The sequence below is a fragment of the Columba livia genome, chromosome 12 (genome assembly GCF_036013475.1).
Source record: "Columba livia isolate bColLiv1 breed racing homer chromosome 12, bColLiv1.pat.W.v2, whole genome shotgun sequence".
Taxonomy (NCBI): Eukaryota; Metazoa; Chordata; class Aves; order Columbiformes; family Columbidae; genus Columba; species Columba livia.
In genome coordinates this window covers 15764404-15783547 of record NC_088613.1, presented here as the reverse complement: position 1 = coordinate 15783547, position 19144 = coordinate 15764404, and the positions used below count along the sequence as shown (strand labels likewise).

Here is a 19144-nt window from a genome sequence, read left to right as displayed (position 1 = left end):
ATCAGATGGGCTTCAGGGCCTCTCATCAGAGAGCAAACCCCTACACCCCAGGTTTCTAAATAAACTTGTAAAATAGGATGCCAGTCAGTCAGCATTTTAAGAAAATCCTATCAGCATCCAAGAGATGGACTAATATTTTTCTTGAGTTTCTGATTCCACCTCAGGCTCACTACAATGTAACTTGCAGCTCAATAAACCTTGACATGTTTTCATGTTATAAAAACAAAGAAAAAAATGTATTCACTTTTTACCTCATGCATCCTAAATCAATAATTGCACCTATTGATCGATGACAAATTCAAAACATTCATTTACATTGAGTACCATAACCTAATAAGAAGGTAACAACTGAATTTGTTGAAATTGATTTTCCTTTTGTTCCTAACAGAAAATCTTCAGACCTTCAGAAGTCTCACTGGACTGTAAACCCTTGCTGTGAAGTGGTCTCCTGAGCAATATCCACCTGTCAAGCTAAAGAAAGAAGAGACACCATGAATGCCATTTACCAAACTGCTCAGTGGAATTCAAGATTTTGTGGCCTTCAGCGGTGTCCACCCAATTAACAAATGAGAAGATAAATGAAGGTGACTTTTCAGCCTGTTTTCTTATGGCAAGAAACTGCCATGTAGAAATAAAAATGTCTGTTCACCAAAAAAACATGTCTACAGCTTGACCTTCCCAAAACCACTGAATGTAAACAGCAAGAGCCATCATCCTGTGACAATACCAGACAGGATCGCTGCTCCCATTAAAAGTCCTGGCCTTTGAAGAGAGCATCTTCTCCAGAAGAGCTGGCAGGTACTGCTTCCAAGAAAATCTTGAAAACAGACTTTGGTGCTGGCCAAACACCACAGAGAACATGAAGCAGTAGAAACCAGCTGTGGGCTCATGCTCTGGCACCAAGCAAAGCAGTCCGGAAGCACTAGAGTTTTTGTAGCGAACCCAACAACTGTTCCGCACTACTACTGAGGACAAGGTAAAGCGATCCACATTGCTACTCCCAGATCCTTCTTCCTGGTCTAGGTGCCTCACGGGAAAGCCCGAGGTCTATCAAAAAGGCACCATGGGGCAGACAGAATTGTTACCAGTCAATGCCAGGGCAAACCGGTCTTCCACAGCTCCTAACTGCATCTCCTTTTTATTAGGGGGTCATCCTGAGAAAAAAGTGGAAAACTGAACATCCATTTAGGACATGCACCTCTCCGAGCAGAATACCCAGCAAGCCCACCAGTGATGAACAGCTGCAACAACAAAACTCCTGGTCCCTGCCATTCTGTGTCTCCAAGACTTAAGCTCCAAAGTATTTTATTTTAGTAACATGCCAGAGGTATAGAATAACAGAAAAACAGTAATATACTTTAATACATGATCAACATACACTGTATCATACCATACTAAGAGACAACACAGGCAAGGCTGTCATAAAAATACAGGCACTACTAGTACTTTATTTTAGATTACAGATAATTAGAAAGTTTGAAAGCAGATATGGAACAGGCACACACCCCCTTACATTCAGCTACCACAGCTTGAAGGTTAGAGAGGAATAAGAGCAACAAAAACAAGTCAGATTATTCTGAACAGTCCCCAAGTGCATGGGCCCATCTGTGCCAGAAGTGTAATTACCAGAATACGTCAGGTTCATATTAATTTTTATTTTCATATATGTACAACTTAATAAACAAATGTCAGTTTTTAAAAGTTCAGAAGTTATCTTTCAACAACACAATGTAGACATACCTTTGAGGCAGCAAATATTACTCCTATTAAGGCTCTTATGAAAGGATGGATATCATGCAAATGGAATTAAAAAGTACAATGCATTTCAAAATATGCAAACCAAGTTCAACTTTAACTCTTTCAGAAAAAGAACATATCAAACATTGTAACTGTGACCCACCAAAGCATTTACATGCATGCTTCAAGCTAAGTACACGGACTAGATAAACTTAAGTAAAACGTAACAACTGTCAAATTATCTTAACCAGATCAGAACTAGGCAGTGAACAATCCTTCCAACGTCACAAGGGCCCACGTCTAAACCAAGCACATCATTTTACATCCACATAGATCGCTGCCGACTGCAAAATTCCATACGCTTTTCCAACCTGTAAGGCTCACATTTTTCAGCTTTGGCATTGATGTGCGACCACCGAACGTCCTAAATCCCCTCGCTGAGGCAGAGGAAGAGGCGTGCGCGGGGAGCGCCGGCACCACAGCACAACTGCTGACGCTGCACAACACAAGTTACTTCCACCAGGCACCTAGAAAGGTTCTGATTCATTTCCATATACTGCACCCCTTGCTTATGATCTCAAAGAATGAAAGTTGGGTTTGGTTTTTTTGTTAAACCATAACCAGGCACTAGCACTAAATCAAACAAGCAATGCTAATCTACAAGAAAAAAATTCTTACTTGGTATTTCAGTACAGTAATGCTACCTATGCAGAGTATCTAAGGATGGTGTAGTATTACCAGCAGGGATAAAGCTTCATTCCTTATGTCATTATAGTCATTTGAAATTAGACGTAATGAGGACGGTCAGCTGTGTGACTTTTTTTATTGTCACCACTAACTGATAATTCGAAACTAATGAATATGTGAAAAGAAAAAGAACACAACAACTGTTGTGACCTCTCCCAGGACGTTCTGTGCACTGCCCAGTGCATGAAGGTGCCAGTGACAGCTTTGTCTTTCTTCAACCCTAATGCTAACACAATCAAATTTTAGGTGTCTATGCAAAGGAAACAAATTATTTTCTAAATTTTATATTATGCCATTTTTTGGCAACTACCACATTGCCTAAAGGCCCAGACTTTTCATAAGTTTTGTATAACATTATATTCAGTGCTTACAAACTTCTTACAAACAGGATTCCTCACCTAAGAAAACAGTAGTTAAAAAAGAGGAAGGTTTCTTTACTTCAGTCCACCTAATTTTGAGTCACAGCAGCATATAAGTTAGATACTGCTAGGCACATACTGTGTATCTGCAACTAGAAGAACAAAAAAGGAAAAGAAAGATCCATTTTACTTTAACCCTGACCAGCAGCTGTTCACAATTTTCTTTAGTTATCACTGTGGGATGTGATGGATGAGAAGACCCAATATGCTGAGGAACTAGTATAGAGGGTACAAGTGCTCTCAAGGACTGTTGTTCAACAGCACATTCAGTTTAACTGGGAACTACAGGCTGTAAGAGAGAACAGATAGTTCCTGGGAGCATCTGTCATTCTTCAGAGAAGCTGTCTGATCAAGAGGATAATATCTGGAAGAACAACTGCATGATCTTTTGCTGTGTAGCTAGTATATCATGTCATTGAAGGAGGAGAAAAGTGAACATTAACTCAAGTGGTAACTCAGGAAATCTACATGAAAGAACAAGTTGAGATATTACCATTTGAAGACTTTCCATACACTTTGTAACACAGAGAAACAGAATAAACAAAAACATGCAAGTCAAACCAAACTAATCTACAATAAACAAAACCAGAGTACACTTACTTCAAGACTTAAAACATTAACATTCACCTAAAGCTAAACAGAAGCACTAGAATAAGGTCTAGACCTAGCCATGTAATTCAATAAAAATTCAACTGGCTGTTCCTGCCTTTTTTTCCCCTCCTCATTGTACTTAACAGTTTTGGGCCATAAATTTACATGGGAGCCAAAAAGCACATGTAAATAAAGCATCTTCCTCTCTCTCTTAATAGCAATGCTCCAGGGATTTGTGATTATGCTGCACAGCCTTCTTCCAGCCCATAATTACATGGGATGTCCTTGTCCCCAGGATAAATCAGGATGTCAACTGCGCCATTACCAAAAATATTTTTTGAAAAGACAGATTCTTTTCTGAGCAGACCTATCCCATCTGGGCTGCACTTTCACTTAAAAGCACGCATTGACACCCATCGCTAATCTTCTGTCTGAAAACCATGCCCCACCATTATTAGATGTAGCTCTCAAGTCAGATGAATCTCAACCTTTTTCAAAGTACAAGTCTTACAAACAAAAGCCCAGCAAAATAATTAACAACCTGGTCCTCAAACAACAGCTCCATTCCAAAATATCAAATCAAATTACTGATCTTCCAAAATGCTCAAGCATGTCACACACCCATTTTGCCCTAAATCTTAAACACTATCAAGAAAGATTCAAAATTATTCATTGAGCTTACAGAGATTAATCCCAGAAAACTCCAAAGACATTCCAATATATTTTAAATGACAGAAAAGAATACAGGCAGAACTCCATCCTAAGACTCAAGAACATTATAAAAAGTCCTAAATTTTATAAATACAGAAGGCAGCCGATGCAAAGCATGAAATACAAAGAGTTTGAAGAGATTTTTTTCATCTCAAAACAACTCAAGCCGCAGAAGGAAGCAAACTGCACTAGAAGACATTTACAAGTAGCCTTCAAGGGAAGCAGCACATAAAGCACACTGCATTAATCTAGGCTTGACACGACGAGGGCATGTCTCACTGCAGCAAGGTCCATACCAAACAGCCGATGAGAGACACAAGATTAAAGTAAAACATTAGATGTCACACTCACTGTTCTACTGATCTGGGAAAGGCAGAGACTCCAAGGTGAGCGGAAACTATGAACCTGCTTAAAAAAGGCCATTCTTGCAAAGTCAAAAAAATCATACATCCAACACTTTCATCCCTTCATTAAAATAGCAATACTAAAAAGGAGCACTCCGTAACATATCCCCATTTTTTCCGACTGACACAGCGAATCAAAGGTAAAAGCAGAAAGTCAGCAGAGATCATTAGAGCAACAAAGGTCTTGCAGCACAAGGCAGCACAGCCGAGCGGCCCACCAAACACAAGAGGAGTTATTTTGCGTGTTATTTAAAAAAGCTGTTAGCTGACTACTTCAGTTTATTAGGCATAGAAACGTTTTCATCTAGAGACCATTCTGAAAAACACCTCACCTTGTGTATAAGCGTGTAGGAAGCCCAGCAGAAACCAGTGATAAAAAAAGAATAATAATAGTTATTTGCTGGCTTTCCTTCCAAACATTTCAGAGAAAAATGTCAATTGAATGCTGACAGCAAACAAGGATGCCAGTCTAATTACATTTTTTTGTTCTGTCATGCTCCTGATTCTATCAAGCACTCCTCTGGAAAACAAAATCTGATCAATGATGAAGGCACAATTATACAAACCTTAACGTTCACTCTCAATGTAGCTACGCAAAGAAGGGAGAGAGGGTGGGGAAAACAAAGGTGAAGTATATTTCTCTTCAAATCATTAAGTCAGTTTATTTTTCAGCCGCCATATAAATTTAAAATATGAACCAACAATAATACAGCTATAGAATCTAGGTTTTCTTTCAAAGCAGCAGCATATAAAACATATAAAAGCTAAAACCTCAGCACAAGCTTCAAAAAAACAAGGACTGAGTGAATTTTGCTGAAGACGTGAAACTCACAAAATACGGTACACAAAAATACTGGAATGCATAAGATATAAAGCTACATATTTTCGGTAAAGAAAGACATTGTAAAGTATACAAAATTTGCAAAATTCGACCATGGGGTTTAGGGAAGAGTACCATGAATACAAAGAAGTTGGCAATTAATACTTGAAGATGGAGAGAAGAAAGTGGCAGTTTTACAGTCAGCATTCCGTTTTCAGGTTCACGACTTTACTTTCTTAGCATCTTTTTTTCCAGAGTTCTCAGTGGCCAAATCTGCTTTTCTCTTCTGTGACTAAAAAGGGGAAAAAAATATATATATATATTCAAGAAAAAAAGGTGGCATTATAAAAAAAAAATTAAGTCAACTACTAATTATTCAAAAAAAGATAAGTGACCCCCATGTATTATGTGTATATATATTTTAATTTGGCTCTGTATAATGGGAAAGCAAACAAAACCATTTAATTCTGCTGCCCTTTTTCTCTTCTTGAAATCATTACAAGGTCTCAATGGTACAGGTGCCACACATACCACACATACTGGGTGAAAACATCAGGACCTTGACTTATACCCAATTCTGTTCTAAAGATGATAACTCTTCAAAATAAAAGTAGTACTTATTATTTCTTCTTCCAGAAACATAGGGGAGGAACAACAATCTGAGATTAACTTAAAGCAAACATACAATGCTAATATGTAGGTAGAAAGGAATCTACCTCTGCTAAACAAGAGACTCTCCACAAAAAGAAAAGCCCCAAAATACTATGAACTGAGAATGCCTACATAAAATCTAGACAAGCTGTGAATAAACAAATATTTCCATTTCATCTCTCAACTAATGATTTATATTTAAACAACCAGTGGCTACAATTCTTTTTTTCATTTTCTAAAAGATAGAATTGAATTCCACCCCCCTAGAAATCAAGTAGGTGCTGCTAAACATACTGCTGTGACTTTTGCTCCTCTTTTCTTCTTTTCAGCTCTTTCTTTTTCCTCAATTTCCATATTTTCTTTTTCTATTAATGATATGAGAGTATTGCAGCGTCTCTGAAACTCCTAAGGAAAAAGAAAACATCACATTCCCTACATAAATTATACAAATCTCTCATTTACATAAACACGTTCAAAATTCTTGAATTCCAAAATACTTAAGTTTTCCAAAAACATTCAATATTCATGTACTAATAAGATTAGCTTAGTTATTGTTCATCTGTTTTTACCTTAGTTTAACCTTCTTTATAAACAGCGAGAGCTGTATTGAAATACTCAGCTTCCTGACAGGGAGTTTTCAGGATTGTCTGTATCTTCCAAACTGACACCCCAAAAGACTGATGCGATCTTTCATCTTGCTTAGATGAAGCAAATACTAGCCTGCCAGCATACTATGCCAGACTTGAGGAAAACAGCTCTCGGAGCATATCTCTGAAGCAGAGAGAAAAGGAATCAAAGCTACCTTAAGCAACACTTCTCTGTGGCACACGGACAAGGTTTTTGTGACAAGACACTACAGAGCTCCAAACAGGCAAAAATCTCTCCAGTCCCAACTCATTAACTTGCTGCTGTATACTTAGTCAAACAGCAGCCAAAAAGTAGCAGGCCCTAAATGCTTTTAACATCAAGGTTTCCACACCATCTCAAAGTGATCAAGATTAAATGCTGAAAGGTCATTTATACAATTAAATATTTCCAATACAGTTCTACAAGTATCTGCATTGCAGCTAATAAGAGTTGGCTCGGTTAACAGAACTCATCTCACTTGGACAGTTTATTGTATTCCATCTCAAAAAAAAAAATCTCTTACCAAATACATAACAGTACTCATTTTTATTGCAATTATTCAATATGTTCTAGCTATGCTGAAAACAGCGATTCCATGGGCTTTTCTTTCCCACTCAAAGCAGGAAGCTTTCTTCTGAGGGAAAAAAAAAAAGGCCAGAAAAATGTCTTATCTCCATTAAATTCAATGAAGCCATTTTTGAACCACAAGCTATCCTAGAATTACCTAGTAATATAAATCTCAACGTACAACTGGTCTATTTGCAATGACGGGAACAGGTGACCTTTTCATCCAGGGATTAGTCTCTGTTTCCTCAGCACCTGTAACCCGCATATTGCCTCGGTCATCATGTTATATGATGGAAAAAGACACAACCTACACGCTTTCTTGATCCTGAACGTTCTGAACCAGTCAGAAATATGACTCATCTTTGAAATAAGAAATAACCTTGATCCTTTTGCCTAAGGCACTAAGAAAAATCCTTGTCTTTCCTGAGGAAAAATGCTTGCCTAAGTACATTTCTTGAAGTGCACAGGTTCAGACTTAGGCTCTGCAGGAGGACCGCTACTCCAGAACAACATGCTGTGGACAGAGCATGGACTCAAAAGACAGAGAACCACAGAAGCAGTTGGCAGTAAGATGTGACATGCAAACAGGCTTCTTCTACACCTACCACCAGAAAAAATCCGCATGATAAATCCCGCTTTGAGCTACTGCAATTTCTATACGGACTGATCCATTCCTTTTTATTACCATAGAAATGCCTTGCACCTTTAGAGATAAGATTTTATTCAGCGTGGCCTGATACTTTTCTCTTTAGGATGGAAAGAGATAAGATGTACTTTGCTCACCGCTTCACAGCTATAAAGACTAGGATTGCACTAAATAAGATGGGAGCAGTGAACCATCACCTTCTGCATGACTGACAGCAGAGGTGCTGACTTGGGAGGGAATGCAGTCCTAAGCTCTGTCAACAGGGCCGTGGATTCCTGTATTTACAAAGGAGCCATTTGTCTTATGCTGGGTAGGGTTTGCAGACAGGAAAGAGAGAATATGCATGATTTATGTCTTCAGAAAACAAACACATGATTTACTACTGCCATGCTATTTTGCATTCTTCCTGCATGGACAGAAATACAAGAACAACAACAACTCAACTTAAAAATCTAAACCTCTATGCCCAGTTTAGAAAAAAAAAAAAACACTGCAATTTTAGGCATCTCTCAGTCTCTTTGAAAACTTATACTTGGGGTAAACCATCTGGTTTTGGAATAAATAAATGAAGCAGAATTTTTGTTTTCCAAAGAGAAATCTTCAGAAGGACAAGGAACAGAAATCGGAAGATGGAAGATAAATTGGCTATTTACATGGAATTCAAGAGACATCTAGTGGTTAGTAGAACACAAAGTTTCCTCCAAGAGCCTTTTCAGAATTACGATGCTCTTTCTATCTTGTTTCATATCAGTTTGAATGTAATCAGGGGTAATTGAGACCACATGTGAATTTCAGTATTGCAAGAAGTTTTATCCACCTTCACTGAACTTACTATTTAGCCCTTCATAACGATTTGTACTTATACTTCATTCATTATTCTTAGTATCAAGTGACTTTCCAGCACATTTTTTCATAAAAACTGCCTAGCTAGTGCAAAACGAGCCCACAGGAATTAATACTTCCACAAGTGTCAGATTATTTGAAAACATAACATATATCAGCAACTAGCAGTTATAAACTACTAACCCACGGGTGTCAAACTCATTTCAGCCTGGCGGTTGGAGTAGTTACATTGAAACAGTCTCAAAAATCACACTGGGCCCTTTGAACGCAACTACAAGGCTGATGTGGCCCCCGGTGAAAATGAGTTTGACACCCCGGTACCAAACACCGCGCATTTCATGGCAATTTCAGACATTTAGGAAAATTAAATGCATGTTGAAAGCAAAAAATCTTATTTTAGCTTTGTATTTTTTGTATTATTCTTTTTCAACTGTGTAATAGGAGAAATAATATTCTATCTATTCATATTTTTAGTAAGACAAAACATAAGTCAAAATATTTACTCTATTCCCAGTGCCTCAATTTCAGCATTAGACACCACAGAATATATTTCTACACTTTAGCATATGATTCTTATCCCTTTTAAAAAGAAAATTATTCTGAACATAAGGATCTGCAAGAAGATTTAAGTTGAATATTCAACTTTACTCCGACTTAACTATATGTCAACTAATATTAAAAGTTGAACTATACTTTTAATTTCTAGTACTAATTTCTATGATTTACTTGAATGGATTCCTCCACAGACAACTTAAAAGGAACTTCATAATAGACTAAATATTGGAAGTTTCTCTCTTTATGGACATAATTTTAAAATCTACTATTACTTCAAACAGCCATTTTAGCAAGTAAAGCTCGTAATTCTTTTTAATTAAGGGCTAAGTGCTGCACTATCCAGAACCACTTTAATGGCTGAAATATCAAGGAGAAATTGTATCGCATAATTATAAGTAGCACTGGGAAAAGCAAATATTGCCACCTGTTCAAATACACATTTTAACAATTTTATCTTATATTTCACTTATTCTTAGTACAGTACCCAGAACTCTCAAAGAACATCTTATAAACAAATCCTGATGCCAGGAAATGAAGACAGTAAATAATAATGCACAGCGGTTCTGCAATTGCCAGACTGAACTACCAAAACAATCCAGATCTGTATACAAAGTTACATGAGTGCAGCATAGCATTTAATTAGAAATTTGCTTACAAGACAATGGGGAGAATCTATGACAGTTGGGTAAGGGACCACATGCTCCACTCTTTTCTAACACTCATGAGCAATATGGTTTTGTATTCAAGCAGACAAAAAAGGGTCCCAGCTCTCACTCATCACGAGTAAGATAAAGTTATTTCTGGTATTACAAAAAAAAAAAATGGAAGTACATTTGTCCCATATAAATATGCTCATGTGGAAATGGACACATGTATTTCTTATATACGGTGCAGAGACTTACAAATTTTACTCATAGGAAAAAGGAACCAAATCTGGGGAGATCTGAACAAAACTTCCAGGGCAGAGCTAACAGCTTTTTATCATTACAAGTCCCATGTTCTGAGGTTGGTACCTACATCAGTTATTTGCAACCACCAAAGCTTCTGTTAGTGTCACCACTTCCCACTTAAGGACTAGATTTAAAAAGCATGGCTCTGCTCATCAGACAGACGAAGAAAAACAATAATACAGCTAAAATTCAGAGTACCAGTCTACTTGCTACCAAACTTGTATTATATTCTCTAAGTATGAAAAGAATCTTCAGAAAAGTATAACTAAAAAAAATTAAACACTTGTACGTGATAATCCTTTTGCACAACTATGAACTGCATTTTAAACCACTTATTTCAATGATTAATTTTTACATTAATCACTGAATTTCCTCATGCTTTTACAAATGAAGTACCAATATTGAAAAGTGTTCTTTTCTCAAAGTTTATCATTCAAATGTTTCAGTCTTTAATACTGTCCAATAACTCTGGCAAGCAGTCATATTTTAATACGTTGTTTGGGAAAACTTTTAGTTTGCAATAAAAGCACCAGGGTATTTATAAGCATAGTCTACTCCTCCATTAATCCCTTTGGGTAACATGGGACTTCAGCCTGGCAGGTTTTCTAATCTGTTTGTTTCAGCTGTATTGTGTTTGCTGTACAAAGGGAAAAGGTTATTTTATTAAAAACTAGAAATGAGAATAAAAATCTAAGTTATTCTTCCAGCACTTGTTTCCTAGACTCCAATATTCTGGCATAAATCCAAATTTTATGCGATGGTGCCTAAAACAAAGGAACAAGATACTTCATATAACAACTTAGTCCCCGTAACTGATACCTACCATGGCAGTTCTAGATTTGATGAACCAGTCGAATCTGAACTGAGGAGCGTTGCGCACACACTGCCGCAGCTCCTCGTACACGTTTTCCTTGTCAAAGCCCATCTTGTGTAACATGCATATCAAAAATCTGTCTTCCTCTTCTGTGTAATTTTTCCCTTTGTTTGTTCCATACTGAATACGTAACTGATGAAAAGGTGCTTTATACCGTGCAATCTGAATGCAAAACAAAAATAGGGACTATCAAGCATACAATACCACACCAAGGATTTATTACATATTAGTGTAGATTACTGATATATAGTTTTCTAAATATGCTACATAAAAAAATAGAACTCCCATCCCCAACTATTCCTCTTCTGAAAGAATCTGGAAGAAGTCAGCTGCCGAGAACAAAATACTTGTAATTACTTTGGCATCAAGGGCTTTCTTGATACTGATCCTCCGTTGAATTCTTGCCTCCCCTCGTTCAATTTGAGCCATAATCCTCTCAATGTCCTGTAGTTCATTACAACGTTCCCAAAAAACAGCTAAAAATGCAAAGCAGAGTTTTTAATGACGGCTTTTTTTCACAATGGTGAAACAGGTTAGAGCTGCTAGTTAAGCAGTGAAACATTCATATTCCAGTTTTCTCTGGCTGTCTCTAAGGTCAGAGATTACTTAGTCTATCTGTTATAAAAGCTATTAATTTGTGCCTTCTCCAGTGACATCTTTTAACCAACCTAAAATAAATACAACACTTCAAAGGGAATTTTTGTGCAGCTCTTCTGTTTTAAGCTACAGGAAGAACATTGCGGAGGTAATTTTACAAAGGCATTTAGTAAAATTAAATCCAAGGATGAAAGAGGAAGAATTCTGTACAAATTTAAAAGTACTGCGTAAATACAAAAGACAAAGATACAGCATACTAGCTAAAACAGCATATATACTCACTGTATTAACAATCGTGTTGCCACCATAAGGCAACTTCAAGGTTCCACAAGACCATGTCGTCACTGTAAATTAATTATGGCAAGTTCTAAATTTTGACCAAGGAGGGACAAAAGTAGCTGAAGGCATATTTAGATGTAGTAAATTAAACCTTTTTAACAGAATTAAGTCTTCTGAATAGAACCATCATGCACTTCTTAAAGAAAATATTCTAATACACATTCAAATTTTACATCTTCTAATTTTTAAAGAACATGTAGCAAAAAATGACAGTGATATCACATGATTAAGAAATACATTTCAAAATTTCACACCTGAATATTCAATGACCTCCTCAGGTGACTTTCCCTCCACCTCTCGGGCAATATTGTCTATATCGTCACGACCGTATTTCTCATTAGCTTTAATAAACTGGTTAAAATCTCTTTTATTCCAGTTTGTAAAACCCTGTAAGCAGCAAAAGATGGAGAAAGCATTACTAGGTAGAAGGGAATCATTTTGCAAAATTTTTTCTCATGTATGTATCATTTGCTACAACTGACAATAGCTCTGCAACGTCACATCGTTGCAGTGGTTAATGGTCTTTCAGGATTTCCATAAACTTGTGCTATTCAGTGTTTATTACTGAACCATTAAAAGTCTAAAGAGTCACTTTTGTGCATCACTCTAGATGCATTAGTAAGAGCTTTTTACTCTTCCTTCTTTACAAACTTTTTACATGGTATTTCTCCAGAGAAAGCAGCTCAATGACAGGTTACCGTAATTTTATGTAAGTCACTCTTCAGCAGATAAAAGCAACAAATGCGTTGTGAATACAGGGTGCACCAATGCAAGTGTCATTACAAGGTCTTAGAGTAGTGCGAGTACCTAAAGCCAGAGCTCCTACTTTGGACACTTACAAACCTTGAACCAGACAAACAGTTGGATGAAAGCATAAATGTGTCATGAAACGATCTCCAGTCCAAAAAGATGAAAATGGAAACTCTATAGCACTGTCACACAGAAAATTTGTTATGTACTGAAGAAATTAATCCAAAACTGAACAACAGTTAAGGGATGCACAAAAACACCATCCAAGAATGAGACATTACAATTTAAAGACAGAGAACGGAGAAAACATCAAGAACAAACAAGAAAATCACAAGCCTGAACAGCAATTTGTAGTGCATTGAGTGTCTTTCATCACAGAAATAGATTTACATGGAACTCTGCCAGTTCTCCAGCTGAATAGGCTCACTCGGCAATCAGATAGCATCCTTACAAGAAGCCAAATATGCACGATACAAATATTTACTTTTAATCTTTAATAGCAGTACTGACATGCATGTCAGCACCTGTCACAAAGAGGTGAAACGAACAGTCAGATTGTGACCTTGCTTATTGCTTCTCCAGGTCCATTACATCCAATTATTTCACAGAAAATCTTCTGAATCAAAAAACCTGTTACTTTTTGAGTCACACCTTTCTCCTTAACAACTAGCTTTTAATAAGCCTACTCAGCAGGGTAACAGTCCAAAAAGTCACAAAAAGTAGCCAGTGATGGAGATTCAGTCCAAGTATAAAAGGAACATGCTCAACAACCCAAGGGGGTCAAAAAAATCAATGCATGAGACATCTCGTTCACCTGTGTAAATACCATATATATGTCAACAGAGGCTTGTCCTCTCTGATACAAACTCTTTTTGATGAAAAAACCATGCAAGGTAGATGCATACACGAGAAACCCACTGGCTGGATTTCTGCAGGTGTTGCTGGGTGGTGCATCTGCTACACGAGGCCTTGTCTCAGAAACATCGCAGGCATTCAGGGTAATAGCAGGTGACTAAGACAAACTCGCTCAAGAACAGGGAAGGTCCCTCAAAGCAAAACCAAGAAAAATTATTACATGTTGTACGCTTTCTTCTTTCTATAACATCAGTGTATTTTTCCTGTGCATATTTGCCAATATTGGTATTTATATTCCATACTAGTGAAAAAATCATACACTGAAATACTTCAGCTGGTTTTATTTTACCTGTGTTAGAAGCTTTTCCTTCTCTTCAGTTTCCTCAGTATTCAGAGGCATAGACTCATCTATCTTCTTTTGCTCCTCTTTTTGTACCTGAGCTGCATTCGGGAGGTCAGGATTCCTGGGGACCTAAAATCAGGGGTGTCAATAAGCAGTAGTGCAGCCATGTTATTAAGAAGACTAAACTTTTCAATCAGCCTTGGTTTACAACTTATAAGCACACATTAGATCTCACAGGACTGATAGAGTCCACAGCATCTGTCATCACGGAACACAAAAAAAAGCTCCACCCCACTTCCTATTTAAAATAACTAAAAATAACTATCAGAATATTTTCATCAGTGTCTACAAAACTGTTGCAAAATGTACGCTACTATCCTCCAAGACAAGGTGATGTACCAAATACTGTCATTTGTCTGTGCTAGTTCCTTCCTGTCTCACAAGCTCCTAATGTAAAGCTCATCTTCACCTGTAAGTAACAAAAGGGCCCTATTCACTTTTTGTTAAGAAATTTCAGTGAAGAACACTGCAGAATACATGTAAATGGTAAAATATATTTTTCCAACCATTAAATATTGAGGCACTGATCTGTACAACATTTACCAAATGCGTTTTACCTCAATTTGAATCTTACTGCTTTAACCCTTCCTCCCAAAAATAGGACTAGCTTGTCAAATGTACGTCATAATTTTGCTATGCCCTGTACCCCCACTTGTACACACAGTGTCTTGGGGATACTGCAAGAGGCAGAGCCGCACCCCGTGTGAGCCTGACAGGCCACCAATTTCAGTGGCACTTTTCATTAGCAAGGGTTCTGCTCTCTTATATCCAACAGCTTATAGTGTTTTATAACTACAGGGAAATGCTAAGTTCTGCCAGGTTTACTATAAAGATACATACACTGCCAAAGGACAGAGCAGACAGACAACATTATGTAAACAGGGCCAAGCAACACGCTCCCTGTCCTTCTCCACACTGACACCTATTTAATATTTGGGACCACTAAACTATGTATTCCAATTCCACACTGCACAACAGCAAAACACTCAGAAACCAGGATCCAGTAAAGATTTTGTAGGCTTTACATTTTTCTACCACAAAACGCAAAGAAAGACATGAGCTGTTTTAACATCTGGCTAAGAAATTGACGGTTGAAGTTAAGACTGACATAAAGCATGGTCTCTACCTCTTCCATACCTCTGATATTATTTATGGCAGCCTTCAGTTTTACTAACAAACTCTTTTCAGGTACAAAGTTATACTCCCATTCCAAAGCAGAACAAACAATCATATTCATGATTTTAACCACCAGTAAACCATTGTAAGTTTTTAGGATAACAAGCATTCATTTTCAACCTATCCAATCTGACAGATTTCATTAACAGGACTGAAACACCTCTTTTTACATGCATATTGTCAACATCAGCAATTCTCTCATCCTTATTTGTTGGAGCACTAATTGAATAATTTCTTTCCCTAAGCTAATTACACTTCCTTAAATTCTTATCTTAACTCTACCCTACCATCCACGTAAAATTACTTCTGCTTCAAACAAGAATCTAAGACACCTTCTGCTTTTTCTTAAAAATATATTTTGCTAATATTAATTCTATTCTTTTTACAACACCAATTTCCTATTCATCGCTTTGTATGACAAGTTTATGTTCCCCAACACATTTTATACACGATTTCTTCTTGCTGCAACCTGTCATGAAACATGGGGCTTTTTAAAGTAAGTTACATGTCTGGGAGTTCGAGATCCATTTGATTTACTGAGCCAACACTGATGCAAGTAACGAAAATCAACATCAAAACAGAATCTGTGCTCAATGCTTGCCCAGTAATGTCAGCAGAGAAGAGGCAGAAATTCAGCTAAGGCGTAGTAGGCAATAAAGGTAAGTCTACTGACTAGGTTTCTTTTTGAAATAGTAATACACTCAGACTTCTCCACACCTTTAGGCATTTTATATGCCAGCAAAATGCAAGGAAAATTGGTGTCACTTTGCTTATTGTCATATCAACACAAAGTCAACTTCAGTATTTCCTTAAGTTACTTTCTGCACAACATATACAAAAGCTATAACAAAAAAAAATATCATACCCTGGAAGGTGATATTTTGTTCACCAAAAATTATTTTCTCACCTTAGACCACATATCACACCTCTGGTTTTGAGGAGAAGTATATGAAGTATCAGAACTGTCTTTTTTCTACTCTATTTTATTGTTAGGAACCCATCACAAAGCTACAGAGATATGAAATTGTTAACAAACAAAGGAATTACAGGTTACTTTTTCTGTTCCACAGTGGAGCACAAACAGGGGGAATAGAGGGCTTAAGCCAGTTCATTTACAATGATAAGCACTTTGCAAAAAGCATGACCAGAATGATATGGTTTTTAGTTGCAATCTCGTTTGCTTCTTTTAGCTCTTGATAAGGTTGCAATAATCTAGAAAGAGGAATACAAACACAATTCACTCATTTGCACAGAAAACAAAAAGCATTACCTTATATCCTATAGTCTTACGATAATACAGAATTTCTTTTTCCAGAAGTTCAAATAACCGTGGTGGGAAAAACTGGAAATCCTGAATATTTGGTTGTTTTGGAGGTCGTGGAGCCTTCAAAAATACACAGGTATATGAACATCATATAAGCTTGATTTCTGTGCAATTGAACTGCTATAATTCAGCAGCAGTGGCAACCTATCACTTACATCCCTTTTATTACCAGTCCAGGGTAGGAGCAGGGGATGCAATTTGGGAGAGGAGAAGGGCAAAAGAACAAGAACCGCTCCATACTTGCCAGCTCCTTACCTTTGGCACTTTGGGCTCACTAACACGCAGGGCTTCTCTAAAATAAGCATCAACTGCGTAATTAGCTTTGCGTTCTCGTTTTGGAGGCTCTATCCATTCCATCATGCTCAGCTACATGCAGAATAGAAAAAAAAATTAAAGTAACTGGATGCTTTCCTAAAGTGGCAAAAATAACGACTAATGTGGCACCACAAAACAAGAATGTATTTTTGCGTGGCAAGTCAATGGTTGTGTTCAATAATTCGGATACTACGAAAGAGCTCAAAAATAAGCTAGAAATTACAGCTGATTATGATATGTATTTAAACACATAAACGATAATACACAAGTAAGGGAGTGAAGTGGCATGGATAGATTCCTTTATAGTATTCTATTTATTTCAGACACCTGAGTAAGGTTATGAGTCCATCCATCAAATGAGAACGGAAGGACTGGGGCTCAGAATTCTATAATACCTTGTGATATAAATTAATTGTTTCTCCTCTAAATGTCATCATGAATAAACTCTACAGAGGCTACAACACCGGCAAAAAAAAAAAATCCACTAGCAGCAAATAATCTCAACTAAATTACTTGAATTAAGTATACTTCAAGACTATGCTGTATTTAGCTGCCTTCCTGAAATAAAATTATCGACAGAAAAGTCTCAGGTATATACACACACCCCCCACTCTGTTTTCATTAAATAGTTTATTTTTCTATATGTTTCTTCAAAACTGATAAGAAAGCTGGGTTAGAAGTGCATTCTGTAGTTCACAAATAGGAGTTCACATATCTGATTCTAGATAAGACTTTAATGATATCTTGACTATACACCCCGTACAAAACACAGACACGCAGGGGTGACCTTGTGGGACCCCAGGCAACACCTCTTTGTTTGGATGAGCCTTCTGTGATTAGGTAAATCATTGTACAAACAGCTCACACTAATGCTTGTGACTAAAGCCTTCAGTGCAAAAGAGACTTAAGTCCAGGTTTCACACACAAAATAATTATCAGGCCTCTTTTTTTCCTCTAGGTTATGTAGCAATAAAATATTACTGACTGTAGCAGTATAGTAGGGTGCAACATAGTATTTTAGCTGAAGAAAGGAAGGAAAAAAAATCTGAGCAATATTATCAGATTTTACCATGAAGTAGAACAGTAGGGCTGAAAGCTAGTTCAGCAAAACTTCAGAAAACTGAGGCTTCTGCAGAGCTAAGTGAATTTTTCAGTGGCTTCTCACTTCTCTAGAATAGCGTTTACAGTCATAACATTTCTATTATTGTATGGCCTTTATGGTGGCACCTCTAACAAAGTCTGAAAGACCTGAAGAAAATTACCTTTTGTTTTTCTCTATAATCTTCACCTTCAAAGTTGTATAAGCTCATTTCTGTGTCCATGGTGAAATTTCGTAAGGAGCTCTCCCCCATCTTCTGCAATCGCTCATTCATTTCAGCTGTCTAAAATACAGGAAGATACTTTTAGGCTTACTCAAGCTGTTTTATCTTTTCTGATAAAAACTAGCTCTCAGCATTATTGAAATATTCTCAATGTCTTCTGCTTTAAACTTTTACTTACACTTTCCTTGGAAGGAGAGATGCACACAATGCTTTTCAGTTTTGAACAATCTGACTCCAAGACTTTCCATTAAACTGAATTTATTATGCTGTGACATAGCCCAACAACTCTATGATTTAACTTGTAAATTTAAATGAAATTTATGCCCAACACTTTGGAGATGAAATGGTAGTTCATTTTTCCAACATTCCCTAATAAAGTTCCATAAAGGTTTCGTGTCTATTAGGCATAAAATTTATATCTTTCTAAAAACGCGCAAAATAAACCACGTTTAAGATACGGCACACAGAGTACGTACTCTGAACACAGTTATAACTCACTAATTCTACTCTTTCAAAACTTTCATAGGCTTTAAAATATCTATGAACAGTAACGTAGCAGTTGGTCATATAAATAGGTTTCCATAATCAATTTATATTCTGCGCATATATATCTAATGTTTGACATGTTTCAAATTCTGTATGAAATTGTTCTCTAACCTTCTTTTCACCTCGTTCTAAAATAGTGGTTATATCTTCTTCTGTCAGCTCACTGTCTTTAGAAGCAAAAACATGCGTGGCTCCATGCCGGATCATCTGCAACATTTCATCTTTTGCCAGTTTGTTAGACTGTTGGTCTATGAGCCTTCCTAAAATTGGGAAAAACATGTTGAAAGTTATAATATAAACGTACTAGTAGGATTCCGCAAACAGTGGATTTTTTTAGTTCACTGTCAGAACAAGGAAGGAAAAACAAAAGCACCG

At 37.0% G+C, this 19144-nt stretch overlaps 1 protein-coding gene across 2 annotated transcripts in view; it reads right to left on the bottom strand.

Annotated features, from left to right (window-relative positions):
* Window positions 1–1330: 1330 nt before the first annotated feature.
* The window catches only part of LOC102083499 (probable global transcription activator SNF2L1), a 33254-nt gene continuing 15440 nt past the window's right edge, over window positions 1331–19144 (bottom strand). For both annotated transcript variants that reach the window (XM_065077937.1, XM_021296748.2), the window contains 10 exons: window positions 18881–19029; window positions 18164–18283; window positions 16842–16952; window positions 16533–16646; window positions 14033–14155; window positions 12333–12465; window positions 11500–11618; window positions 11092–11304; window positions 6375–6485; window positions 1331–5721 (listed from right to left, as the gene is read on the bottom strand). In XM_065077937.1, the coding sequence (XP_064934009.1) occupies window positions 5650–5721; window positions 6375–6485; window positions 11092–11304; window positions 11500–11618; window positions 12333–12465; window positions 14033–14155; window positions 16533–16646; window positions 16842–16952; window positions 18164–18283; window positions 18881–19029 (1265 nt within the window). In that variant the 3' untranslated portion in view covers window positions 1331–5649. The remainder of the gene's footprint in view (window positions 5722–6374; window positions 6486–11091; window positions 11305–11499; window positions 11619–12332; window positions 12466–14032; window positions 14156–16532; window positions 16647–16841; window positions 16953–18163; window positions 18284–18880; window positions 19030–19144) is intronic.